Raw genomic sequence first — 13879 nt, forward strand, 5'->3', positions numbered from 1 at the left:
CGGCGAAACCCGAAGGCAACGAACACCGAGTTACCGCTGTAGTTGATATAACTGGCACAAAGCACTTTTAGTAACAGGACTGATCTATTTTTCCATCAGTACAGCCAAAAACAAATGTACACAGCAAGCTCCTCATATTTTCTGCCAGTGACAGCACTATCCGTCTAGAGCTAGCAGTAAAATTCACACCAGACCTTCAGACTTTCTAACCAATATCACTTCAATTTTGTCTGCATGCAGCTTCAGTTTGTTCCCCTTTAGCCACCTGACCCCAATACCGACACAACGCCCCAGGACAGAGATGGCTGCTTACAGGAAACTCAGTTAATGAAATAGACGTGTAAGGATTTAAAATGTTGTGTTTTTATCTTGAAATGAGAGGTAAGTTGTGGAAGAAAGGGAGTGTGAAAGGGGAATGAGGGAGTGAGATGACTGGTTGACACCTGAGAGAGACAAAGAAGGGTTTTTTAAATAGGGAGAGAGAGAATCAGTCTGTGGTAAAACTGGGGCCTCTTCCGCGCAAGCATAATAATAATAAGAAGAAGAGTTTGGATTTATATCCCCCCTTTCTCTCCTGTAGGAGACTCAAAGGGGCTTACAATCTCCTTGCCCTTCCCCCCTCACAACAAACACCCTGTGAGGTAAAGGTTTGGTGGGAGACTGAGAGAGCTCTGAGGAAGCTGTGAGCTAGCCCAAGGGTCCACCCAGCTGGCGTGTGTGGGAGTGTACAGGCTAATCTGAATTCCCCAGATAAGCCTCCACAGCTCAGGCGGCAGAGCTGGGAATCAAACCCGGTTCCTCCAGATTAGATACACGAGCTCTTAACCTCCTACGCCACTGCTGCTCCAATGCACTTTGCTAATGCACTAATGCTTTCAATGCACTTTGCAGCTGCTTTCAATCTACTTTCAATGCACTTTGCAGCTGGATTTTACTATGCGGAATAGCAAAATCCACTTCCAAACAATTGTGAAAGTGGATTGAAAGTGCATTATTTTGCATGTGTGGAAAGGGCCTGAGAGTGAGAAGGGGAACAATGTGATGCAAATAGCCTAGAAAGCAGACTTCTGACCACAATCCTTCCTCGGGTTACATAAAATACAAAACTGCCCAAGAAATAGGTTGAATACGCATAGAAGACACTGGGAGGAAAAAATGGAGTCAAATCCTAATATGGTCACAGGGATTTAGAGAGAGTGAGATGGTAGATTTATGTGAAGTCACCTCAGCCAGAAGTTATTGCCCCAAATTGTTTTACCCACTGTAGAAATAATAATAAGAAGAGTTTGGATTTATATCCCCCCTTTCTCTCCTGCAGGAGACTCAAAGGGGCTCACAATCTCCTTGCCCTTCCCCCCTCACAACAAACACCCTGTGAGGTGGGTGGGGCTGAGAGAGCTCCGAAAAGCTGTGACTAGCCCAAGGTCACCCAGCTGGCATGTGTGGGAGTGCACAGGCTAATCTGAATTCCCCAGATAAGCCTCCATAGTTTCCAAGCGGCAGAGCGGGGAATCAAACCTGGTTCCTCCTCCAGATTAGAATGCACCTGCTCTTAACCACTATGCCACTGCTGCTCCTAGATGTAGACATTATCTCATAAGATTAGTGTCACAGGATGTCAGACGTTAGATACAGCACCAGATTAACTGGAGGTCAAGGACATCTCAGAATATGTAAGCCACATGATCACTAAATCAATTTGATTATACAATTAGGAGAGACCTTTTCATTTGGGAGCTTCTCAGCTCTTTCATTTCCAACAATGTTGTTGTTTTTCTAAACAGAGTGATTCAGTCCACAAAGACAGAGATGTGTTCTGCCTTCCCTTTCTTAGTTTTTGAATGCCACATGGTTTTATATTAGTGAGTAGCTGCAAGAAGCCTATGGAAATGGTTCCAAATGGTTCTGTTTTATAATCCAAGTCAAAACCGATAAACAGCAGATTGAAGTCTATAAAATTATGCATGGGGTAGAAAATGTGGACAGAGAGAAAATTTTCTCTCTTTCTCACAATACTAGAACCAGGGGGCATTCATTGAAAATGCTGGGGGGAAGAATTAGGACTAATAAAAGGAAACACTTCTTCACGCAACGTGTGATTGGTGTTTGGAATATACTGCCACAGGAGGTGGTGATGGCCACTAACCTGGATAGCTTTAAAAGGGGCTTGGACAGATTTATGGAGGAGAAGTCGATCTATGGCCACCAATCTTGATCCTCTTTGATCTGAGATTGCAAATGCCTTAACAGTCCAGGTGCTCGGGAGCAACAGCCGCAGAAGGCCATTGCTTTCACACCCTGCATGTGAGCTTCCAAAGGCACCTGGTGGGCCACTGCGAGTAGCAGAGAGCTGGACTAGATGGACTCTGGTCTGATCCAGCTGGCTTGTTCTTATGTTCTTATGTTCTTATGCTTTAGAAAACATGGAACATAACTTGCACCCAGATATGATTGCACTAGTTGAAAATAATTATCTAGCATCACAACCCTGAAAAGTACCAGAGCTTCATTTAAGCCCAAATTCTAGGAAGAAAACACACAGAGTCTGATCTTGAAAGCATTCTTTTACCCACCTTACACCATCGCACCAGGATACCTCCCGGTTTTTCAATCAGTTCTTCTATCTGAACTGGTGGTCGAGATGCTATTGTTCCATGACTGAAGATCTCACTTTTCACTACTGTAAGAAGAGAGTCGTCCAGTTGGGCAGATAAACAAGGCACATCTACCAACATGGGCACTTCTGGCAAACTAAAAAGAGAAAAATACTGTAAGTCCCGCAACTGACTATTAAGCAGCTCTTGTCATCCATAAAGGGAGAAAAGGGTTTGGAGACAGAAGTTACAAATTGTAGATAGCTATTGAGTTACAGCAAAAATAAAGAGAGGCCATGTGTTATATTAAATGCTAACAAGTTTTTGTAAACTAGAACACACTTTGCAAAGGACAATGCGTGTATCAGATTGTCTTGCCTCAACTCTCATTTTTATTGAAAGGTTCATGTAAACATAAAATATATAACAATTCCAAATACCTAAACAATCTTTTGAAATTTGTACAACCATGAAAACCAATACAGCAGTAATAATCATCTGCCATAACAAACACACTGTACCAAGAGCAAAGTGCTAGTCCAAAAGGAACAGGTGTCATAACAACACAAGTTATTCAAACACCTTTGAATAACCAGAGATCACGAAACACCTATTTTTTCAAACATCCAGATTTTCTGTAAGATAGTAATGCTGATTAAGATATCAAATAGCTTTATTTGTGGTATTAGAGCAGCATTGCTTCAGGATTAAAATTTTTGCATAAAATTCTGATTCACACAAGATACACAAAATGCATGCAGTATAGCCTCAAGTGGTAGGAAGGTGGAGGTGAAGCTATAAAGGGGCAAGGGGTGCGCGCCACGTACTGGGCACGTGCCTGGGGGGCAGAAAATTGTCCCCGAACCCTCCCCCTATGCCCCCCAGCCCCTTATAGCTTATATAGAGGGTTTCCACATCTTAGAAATGTAAATAAAACTACCCAAATGCAATTCCAAATGATAATTTCAAAATATAAAATTTGTGGTTAAAAACCCAGTGGCACACTGCTGCAAAACCGTGCTTCCCTGCGCCTAGCCTCCTAATTCCCCTCACCGCATCCCCCTTGCTGGACTCCCCCTGCCAGCCCCCCGCAAAAAAATCAACAAACCATTCTTCAGTCTAAGCTGCACCGCACTGAGGGTGGCAACACACTGGGGGTGGAGACCAGGCCGGGGAGGGCGCACACCTTTCCTGGCATTCTCTCCCCCACCCCCAAATAGAACGAATCAGTGTACAATGACAATATGTCAGGAAAGAGAAAGCAACATTGCACACCAAGCAACAATACTTGTTTGACAATGTGATCACTTTTATATGCACTTATAACATTTTCTATATTCTCTCCCCCCCGCCCCCGCCAGTATGTCACCAGCCTCAGTGCAGCGCCACTTGGACAGAGGAAAGGTTTGTTGATTTTTTTGAGGGGGGGGGGGAGCAGGGGCAGAGGTGGGATCCACAGTTTCTCACAGGTTCCCGAGAGTAGGTTACTAATTATTTGTGTGTGCCGAGAGGGGGTTAATAATGGGTGATTTTGCCACGTGATTTTTGCCTTACTTACGCCCCTCCTCTCAGCAGTAGCGCACAGAACTTGAAGCAGTGTAGCAGGAGGTGCACCGGCATGCGTGGCAGCCTACGCCTGCGTGCATTCATTTCCCGCCCAAGGACCGGCGCAGCGGCTGCGTCCTTGCCACAGCCCCGCCCAGGAATGCCACACCCCCGGAATGCCCGGCCATACCCCCATCGTGCCCCACCCACCCCATTGGCACTACGCCACAGTTTGAATCCACCACCATGGGAACCTGTTACTAAAATTTTTGGACCCACCACTGAGCAGGGGAGTTTGGCCAGAGTCTGGGTGCGCAGGGAGGAGAGAAGGAAGGGGCAGGTGGCAAAAATGCGCCCCTCATGTGACCCAGGCAAATGGCTCTTGGGTCATATGTCACCTCTGCCCCACTAGATATGCCACTGTAAAAACCTTATGTATGATTTCCACCAGTTTTCCTAATATTATACATTAGGCATGTAAATTTAGTGACCCTGTAAGTAAACTCACAATTCTTGTAGGCCTGGATATGTGGAAGACGAATCTTCCTGCTTCTCCCCTAATTAAGGCGAACACTTCCTTTACTACATCAAACCAGTCCCAAATCTCAAGAGAACTTTCCAGTTTCCAAGGTCCAACATAAATTACCCTAGTTCCTCTGATCAAGTTCAAAACAGTCACTCAAACGTAAGGTGACCGGATGGTCACCTTGTGAACCCGGGACGGGGGTAGGTGGCTGCGCGTGTGCACAGCCGCAGGAGCGCACTGCTTTCTGGGGCGCTGCCGTTTCCTGCCCTGTCACAGGGCGGGAAACAGCAGCACCCCAGAAGGCAGTGCTCCTGAGGCCGCGTGCGCAGGAGGCTGCCACACTGCCTTGCACCCCAGAAGGCAGTGCGGCAGCCTCCCAAAAATTGGGAAAATGGAAAGAACCCGTGGGTTCCTGCCCTGTCACAGGGCGGGAAATGGCAGCACCCCAGAAGGCCGTGCTCCTGCGGCCACACGCGCGGGAGGCTGCCGCACTGCCTTGCGCCGCAGAAGGCAGTGTGGCAGCCTCCCAAAAATTGGGAAAATGGAAAGAACCCGTGGGACGCGGAACAAATTGTGCGAAGGCGGGACTGTCCCGCCAAAAGCGGGATGGCTGGTCAGCCTACTCAAAATGGATCACGGGGACATAATTAAGCTCCAGAGTCATTAGATTAAATGAAATATCACTAATTATGTCCTGATTTATCAGTTTTAATGTAATAACTGATTGCCAAATAACTGATTGTCAAATATTACCAATAAATATTTGTAATATTTGTGGCCTTGTTTGCATATGTCTACTACATGAGTAAAAAATCTGCCCCAGAAGACTGACAAAACCAACGCACAGCAGCAGAAATATAAAATATCTTGCCCAGCTTCCACAGTGTTAAATGCTACTGATAAACCATCTTTATAACATTTTCTTTGGGGGAAAAAGACATTCAGGGAAGTAGGAACCATACCCCCCCCCACACACACACACACCCATACTTCATCTTCTGTCTCATAACCAAGATCTTTTCTCCATTTGAATTTGAAAAGCTATCCTTGCTTTACACTTTGAACAGTACAATGTAGAGAAAACATCCTTGTTCTCTTTAATAATTGCTTTTCAGACCTTGAGAATCCCTTCACAGAAGACAGAAAATTCTTCATCTGAAATACAGACATTACTAGCTATAGAAATTTAAATATTACCCCATTACTGCATACTAAAGTTTTGGAAATATCAAGGACGGATCCTTCCCATTTCACTCAAGTCTTTAATTGAAACCCTTGAATCTTATCAAGCTGTCTAGCAGTGAAAGCTGACATAGGGAGAGATATAAGGCCTCCTCACTCTTAATGCTTCAAGAACCGGGTCGTAATGTCAAAATAACGTCAAGCTTTTAGATATTAAAAAATGTACTGAGATAGCATTTTAGCCTAATTAGGTTTTCGATTTCTCAGTCATCTCTTCTTAAATCCAAGCTTTCCTATTTGCCTCAAATGATAAGCCAGCCCCACCTACCTCACAGGGTGTTTGTTGTGAGGGGGGAAGGGCAAGGAGATTGTCAGCCCCTTTGAGTCTCCTGCAGGAGAGAAAGGGGGGATATAAATCCAAACTCTTGTTCTTCTTCTTCTATTTTATAACCATGTTGTAAGCAGTCCCAAGCCCGGAAGGGGAGGAGCAGTCTATTGACTCTAATAAATTGAATTGCATTAAAGACTGTAAATCTGTGGTGCAATTTTAGCTCTGCGGTGTAATTTTAGCTCTTTCTAATTCATATCTATGGTCATAAATGAAAAAATGGGGGGCGGGGCAGTTCTAAACAGAGGCTAAGAGACCCATCTCCCTATTTGCTGCCGTATCAATATCTTTTACCTGTCCAGCTGAATATGCAACGCCTTTTTGGTAAAGTTGCAAAGTCTGTCGCTGTCCTCCCCTGTAGCTCCATGGATAGCATTCTCGCCTAAAATGAAAACAGTGTAAAAAGGCTTCTATTTAAAAAAAGAACTTCAAAGGATGGCAGTCATCTTTTAAATTACTTTTATTACTGCAACACGACACAGATGGTGTAGTGTTGTAGTACCAACCACCAGCCACCTTAGCGCAGAAAAGATAACACTGAAATGCACAGTTGTCAACCTAATTCCTTTGTAACTTTCCAAATCCCATTCAGTGACGTTTAGAGTTAAAAGATCAGAAACAGAAAAGAGAGAAAACCAAATAGCTCTCATCTTATACATAACATTACTAACGTCTAATCACATCTATTCTATACTAGTTTTTATTATTTTTAAACAAATAACCTCATATAATTTGTTCAACGACATGTTTTTAAAAATCTAGAAGAGAGAAAATCTTATTTCTTCACTTCTCTAAATTGTCTCTGTCTATAGCTTAAACATTTGTACAACCAAGGACATTAACAAACGACGTGTTCTCCTGTCCGACAGAGATCCACAACTTACCAGCTTGGTAACTCAGTACTTCTCATGGATTTTAAAAATGCAAAATATAATTATTAAAGCTTAAAGATTTTAAAGTGAAAACTTGTATGAATTATGAATAAGTTGTCGAAGGCTTTCACGGCCGGAATCACTTGGGTGCTGTGTGGTTTCTCGGCTGTATGGCCGTGTTCTAGAGAGAAAACACGGCCATACAGCCCGGAAACCACACAGCACCCAATTATGAATAATGATTTATACATAATCACCAATTTTATCTTTTTATAAAATCAATTTTAACCATAACTTTAAACATTGTACAAATGTTTCTAGCTATAAGTATATTTTAATTTTATGCCAATAAAGGTATTTGTACTTGTGCTAGTATCCAACCCAATGGAATTAAGCAATGGTAAGTAAAAGCATCCACATTCACAGAACAAGCACAAAACCATATAAAGACTGATAAATTCCATGCACGACAGGACAGAGAGAGTGGTGGTTTTGTCTTGTGTATTCTTGACCTGAAGGCACTGAATATTGCATAGGAAGAGGCTGAAACACTCGCCCAAGACGGGAACTGCTGGAAAGCACTTATTGCCTAATATGCTACTTACAATGGAAGGATCTAACTAACTAATCCCTGAATCACACACAGAAGTGGAAAAGATGCTGCTGCTGAGCAAGTCTAAGTCAACAGATCCAAGAATTTCCTGACAAAAGGGTTCCACTGTCCCAAGACAGAACCCTCACTTGAGTAGAGATGCTTGGCCCACAACTACAAACAGTGTTCACAGAATGGAACCAGTTCAACATAATGTACGGTTGGACAGTGTTCCCCTACTCTGGTTCTGTTTCACTACCTGATGCTTGTAGCGGGGGGGGGGGGGGGGGCATCCTGCATCTTTTTTAATTGGACGTTACCATGGCAAAGGAGATGTGAAATAATGGCAGCCACAGATGTTGGAAAGCTGGTACCGTTGGACTAGTCGTCCCACCACACTGACCTAGCTCTGTTTATGACAGCTCTTTATCACCCTGTGTGTTTTACTCAAAACCACAGAGACAAAACCATTCCGCAGATATGCGCTAATCTTTGTTTTGAGACTGAAACATCCCCTGAAGCCGTAAAATCTCAGGCTGAATGAGAACATAAGAACATAAGAACAAGCCAGCTGGATCAGACCAGAGTCCATCTAGTCCAGCTCTCTGCTACTTGCAGTGGTCCACCAGGTGCCTTTGGGAGCTCACGTGCAGGATGTGAAAGCAATGGCCTTCTGCGGCTGTTGCTCCCGAGCACCTGGTCTGCTAAGGACTGTTAATGGAGCTTGTTGACACTCCCATGGATCCAGAAAAGTGAGCTTACGCCAGGCGGACTGTGAATGAATAATCACGTATTGCTAAAGAAATGTATGTTTACACTGTTGAAGGCTTCCACAGCAGGAATCAACTGGTTGTTGTGGCTTTTCTGGGTCATGTGCCTGCAATCTGGCAGTTTTTGCTCCTAAGGTTTTGCCCACATTTATAGCTAGCATCTTCAGAAGCATGTCAAGGTAAGATGTGTTTCTCTCCATGACATGCCTCTGAAGATGCCACAGACGCGGGCAAAACATTAGGAAGAAACTACAGCTCTTTCCGCATGGGCGGAATAGAGCGCCCCAGGGATGGCAAAAATGCCATCCCTGGGGAAGTGTTCACACAGGCTGCCTCGGAGCGCCGCTTTAAACCTCACTCATTGAGCGAGGTTTTTGAAAAGCAGTGTCTTCCTGCCGGCGTGGTGTGAATCGCACCGGCGGGCTGCCACCACTTTTCCCGTCACCTCCACTGACCTGCCTATCCAGCGTTGCTCTGGAGGGCTGAAGACCTGCCCACGCTGCCCTCCGACCCCTGGAGGTCAGAGGGCAACGTGGGCAGGTCCCTGCAGCCCTCCAGAGCGACGCTGGACAGGCAGGTCAGTGGAGGCGACTCCGTGTGGAGCCATCTCTCCAGTGCGGCAGATCTGCGAGGCTGCTCGAACACTGCTGTGTGAGCAGTCCCCTCGCCTCCACCGGCATTTTTGCCGCCATGCGGAAAGGGCCTACCAGAGCACAGCCACACAGCCTGGAAAACCCACCACAGTCAAATGTACATTTCTAGACTTTTAAAAAACAAATAAATGCATTTTTAAAAGATAGATTCCTACCTTCTCGGACAAGTTCATTGGCTGTACTGACTCCATGCTCTATTAGCTTCTGGCATTCATTCAAGGGCTTGATGCTTTCCTGTTCTATGGCGTCTACTTCTTGTAGCAAAGACACCAGCCTCTCATCCAGCAGCTTCCTCAGGGTCCCTTTTAAATCGTTGAAATGCTGCTCAAGTACATCCCTCGTCAGAGCTGCACTGTCTTTGATCTGAAGGGAGACAAAATAGAAGGGAGAAGGAGAGTTTGAATTTATATCCCATTTTTCTCTGCTGCACGGAGACGCGAGGCGGCTTACAAGCTGTTTCCCTTCCTCTCTCCACAACCTTGTGAGGCAGGTGGGTCTGAGAGAACTGTGACTGGTCCAAGGTCACCCTGCAGGCTTCATGTGCAGGAGTGGGGAATTGAGGACGAAAAGTTTGGATTTATACCCAATTTTTCTCAAGTGTAAGGAGTGTCAAAGTGGCTTAGAAACTCCCCACGACAGACACCTTGTAAAGTAGGTGGGACAGAGAGAGTTGGCTATGCTGGCAGGGGCTGATGGGAATTGTAGTCCATAACATCTGGAGTGCCAAAGGTTCGCCACCACTGAGTTAGGCCTTAGGAGGGGTGGTGCTAGAGAAGATGCAGTAAAGCTAAACAAGGCTTTTATCTTGGGTGCTGTGTGGTTTCCGGGCTGTATGGCCGTGTTCTAGCAGCATTCTCTCCTGACGTTTCGCCTGCATCTGTGGCTGGCATCTTCAGAGGATGCCAGCCACAGATGCAGGCGAAACGTCAGGAAAATACTGCACAACCATATGACTATAACACAAGTGATTCCGGCTTGGTGAAAGCCTTCGACAATACAAGGCTTTTATCATTCAGCATCCAGGTGCCCTGCATTTCTGAGAGGCAAAGGGTATCAAAATTCACCAGCTATCCTGGAACAACAAGCAAACACCAGCTTGAAGCAGGTTAGAGGAGATCATAATACAGAAGGATGAACAGAAAACAAAATGCATCACAGGTTTCCCTGTTTTGAACTCTGACAAAACTGATTTACTTTCATTTACTTGGCAATGAAAAGATATTTTATCAATTATTTAAAACTTTTCATTAATTCTGAATTTTTGACTGTAATCCATCGATATGTGTAAATACATTTAACTTGACTTTATAGGTTTTTGGTTCCACACATTGCCTAATAAGCTGTTTGAGACAAAGTTCTGAAGCTATTTTGCATTCTGTCAAACCCAACAGTCTCTCTTGCAAAATGGCCACAAAACAGTTCTCTAAAATTCTCCAAAAGCTTAAGCCCAATGAAGAGTTCTGGAGAACTCTAAAGCTTGTACACAGTTCTGTGTCATTTTGGTTGGTCGTAAAAGATATTACATGGATTTTGATTCGGGGTATTATCTTTTAGAAAACTATCCCTTGGACCAGTGATGGCAAACCTTTTAGAGACTGCATGCCGGGGCGGAGCGAGGGTAAACTGTGCTCAGGGCACACGTGCACCCTGCGCCCCTGCCACATCCCCATCCACCCCCACCCTGCCCTGGAGTGTCCCCAGAATGCCCCAAAATACCTCCGCAATGCCCCCAGAATGTCCTTGTCACACCCCTACAGGGCCATGCGCCCGGTGCGTCATGCACCCCTCATCCCCTTGGCACTGTGCCACTGCTGAGTGCCCAAACTGGGGCAACAGCACACGTGACCACAAAGAGGGCTCTGAGTGCCACCTCTGGCACGCGCGCCATAGGTTTGCGACCACTGCCTTGGACTGTTCAGTAGTTTTATTGAAATGCAACCTGGGTACCTTTGATGCAGATTTTTTTATTTTCAGATGGTCTATCTATGCCTCATGTATAGTCTGCCTAAATGTGGCCTGCCAGCAAAAAGTTATCAGGAAAACTAGCAAACAGAAACATGTACATGGAACATTTAAATATCGGACTTTATATATAAATGCAGTTTGCCTTCAGCTTTATAGATGTAAATTCTAGGGCAGTGGTGGCGAACCTATGGCACGAGTGCCAGAGGTGGCACTCAGAGCCCTCTGTGGGCACGCACAAACAGAGTCACACACACACCCCGCGCGCGCACACACACACATATCTAGGCTGTCATGGGCCGCTGGGCTCGATTATTAGCATTAAACCCAAGACCTAGTTTGCGGGAAGCAGTGTAGGTAACCCTGTTAAGCGCTGTTAAACCCCACTGATTTTCACACAAAGAACTAAAGCTCGATCCTTTAATGGGAGTAAGCTCGGTTGCTGGCAATGGGGCTTGCTTCTGAGTAAACCCTCCTAGGGTCATGATTCACCTGTTGGAAGAGTTGCATGGTTGCTTCAAAGCAAAACCACCGACTACTACCAAGCTTACTCCCGAGTAACACACGCCTTGGAGCCAATGTTTTTTTCTAAACTAAAACCTCAGTATTCAGGTTAAATTGCCGTATTGGCACTTTGCAATAAATAAGTGGGTTTTGGGTTGCAATTTGGGCACTCAATCTCGAAAAGGTTCGCTATCACTGTTCTAGGGTGAGAATATAGCTAGCCAGTTATAACAGAAACCAACTTCCTCACTCAAAATTATATCAAGCATGAATATTTGGTTTAACTTTCCAGTTTTTCCACTCCACCAATCATTTACATGAAACACAGATGCAGAACTACATGACTGCTCAGAAGTTCCTTATTTCTTATCAAATCTGCCTACCCTTTTACCAATCATCCAAAATCTCACTCAACTTTCTCTGCCAGTAAATGGATAAGAGAGTTTGCATAGGCAAGCAGCAGGAGCAGCAGTGGCGTAGGAGGTTAAGAGCTCGTGTATCTAATCTGGAGGTACCGAGTTTGATTCCCACCTCTGCCGCCTGAGCTGTGGAGGCTTATCTGGGGAATTCAGATTAGCCTGTACACTCCCACACACGCCAGCTGGGTGACCTTGGGCTAGTCACAGTTCTTCTGAGCTCTCTCAGCCCTACCCACCTCACAGGGTGTTTGTTGTGAGGGGGGAAGGGCAAGGAGATTGTAAGCCCCTTTGAGTCTCCTACAGGAGAGAAAGGGGGGATATAAATCCAAACTCTTCTTCTTCTCTGTAGAAGACAACTCAAAAGTTGCGACACTAAGAACACCTTCTTGGAAATAAGTCCCGTTAAATAAAATGGGACTTTCATGCAGACCTGGTCAGGCTTGCTCCCAAAGCCAATCTTAACTTCCACCCTTGCCATGCTAAACGGAACAAAGCAAAAAAAACCAAAACGAAAACCATGATCGAAGCACAGGGATGTCCAAAGCAGATGTTGGAACAGGATTTTGAGGCAGAGGGTTTAGAGGCAGAGGAACAAAGATGCAAAGCCCACACAGAGGCAGCTGTGCCTACCCCCCTATCCAGTGGTGAGATTCAAATTAACACCTGGTTCCGGTGGTGGGATTCAAATAATTTAACAACTGGTTGTTTGCAAGCACCATTTTAACAACCGGTTCTGCCGAAGCGGTGCGAACCGGCTGAATCCCACCACTACCCTATCCATTCTGGTCAAGTCTTACTATTTTCCTCTCATCCCTTGCAGTGACATCTGAACAGCATCATAGGTCCCCTGGGCAAATCAGTACACTGGAGCCCCTACCTATACAACCACTCCACAAGAATAAAAATGTAAATGGTCAATAAAATATTACATTATGTGGATGCATGTATGTGTGTGTGTGTGTGTGTGTGTGTGTGTGTGTGTGTGTGTGTATATATATATATATAACCATGTCTACTAGCTATCATAACAATTAACATAAATATTGTTCATTATCTTTAATAAAACACATGCTAAATATGCATTTTCCAATAACAAATATTTATAGTTTAGTATAGTATTTATTTATATACTAGCGGGTCCCAGCCACGCATTGCTGTGGCAATTGTCCTTCTCATCACAGTCTGCAACCCACACAAATGTCCATGCGGGTCCAATGATCCCCAGCATAGCCTTTTGGGGTGGTCAAATGGAATCCCTCTTTCCCTTTTCAATGCACATTGTTATATGGTGGTGTCCTTTTTTTAGTATAATGTAACCCTTTCCATTCCACAACGGAACTGTCCAGAGCGCAAATCCCGCTGTCCATGAGGCTGGTTGACACGCACAGTCCTGGCTTGGGTAAGGCAGAACTGGGGCAAGGAGGCTATCCCAGTCAGGCAGCAGAGGCAGGGTGGTGAGGCGCTCAGATCGAGGCCAGCTCTCTGGGTTTTTAACGGGCCATGTGCAAAAGAAGCGGAGCCAGTAGTGTTGGTTCGCCCCCACCCCGTGGATTTTCTTAGAAGAAAAAGGCAAACTCCAGCTCGCTTTTAGTAAAAGAGAGCTGTGGCGAATATGGGTGAGGAAGTGGGTAAGTGGTGGTTGGATATGAGGGAGGGCAGAGTGAGGTGTGTGAGGATGAGCTGGATGTGTGTTGTGTGGTAGCAGTGGGTGAGGTACAGAGAGTGAAAGTTACCTGCGTGTGGGGGGGGGGAACCCCACCTGACGTCTCACACGGCAAAGTGTGTATGTGTTTCACTTCCACTCGTATTACCTAACAGTATTACCTATTTACTGTTTTCACTGCTCCTCTCTGCCCATCTGTGCAAACATTC

General features: G+C 45.2%; 1 protein-coding gene across 2 annotated transcripts in view; it reads right to left on the reverse strand.

The window, feature by feature from the left end:
• The window catches only part of CRLF3 (cytokine receptor like factor 3), a 64696-nt gene that overhangs the window by 40625 nt on the left and 10192 nt on the right, over positions 1-13879 (reverse strand). For both annotated transcript variants that reach the window (XM_048491737.1, XM_048491736.1), the window contains exons 2-4: positions 9278-9485; positions 6530-6617; positions 2574-2751 (exon numbers count right to left, since the gene is read on the reverse strand). In XM_048491737.1, the coding sequence (XP_048347694.1) occupies positions 2574-2751; positions 6530-6617; positions 9278-9485 (474 nt within the window). The remainder of the gene's footprint in view (positions 1-2573; positions 2752-6529; positions 6618-9277; positions 9486-13879) is intronic.

The sequence above is a fragment of the Sphaerodactylus townsendi genome, linkage group LG03 (assembly GCF_021028975.2).
Source record: "Sphaerodactylus townsendi isolate TG3544 linkage group LG03, MPM_Stown_v2.3, whole genome shotgun sequence".
Taxonomy (NCBI): domain Eukaryota; kingdom Metazoa; phylum Chordata; class Lepidosauria; order Squamata; family Sphaerodactylidae; genus Sphaerodactylus; species Sphaerodactylus townsendi.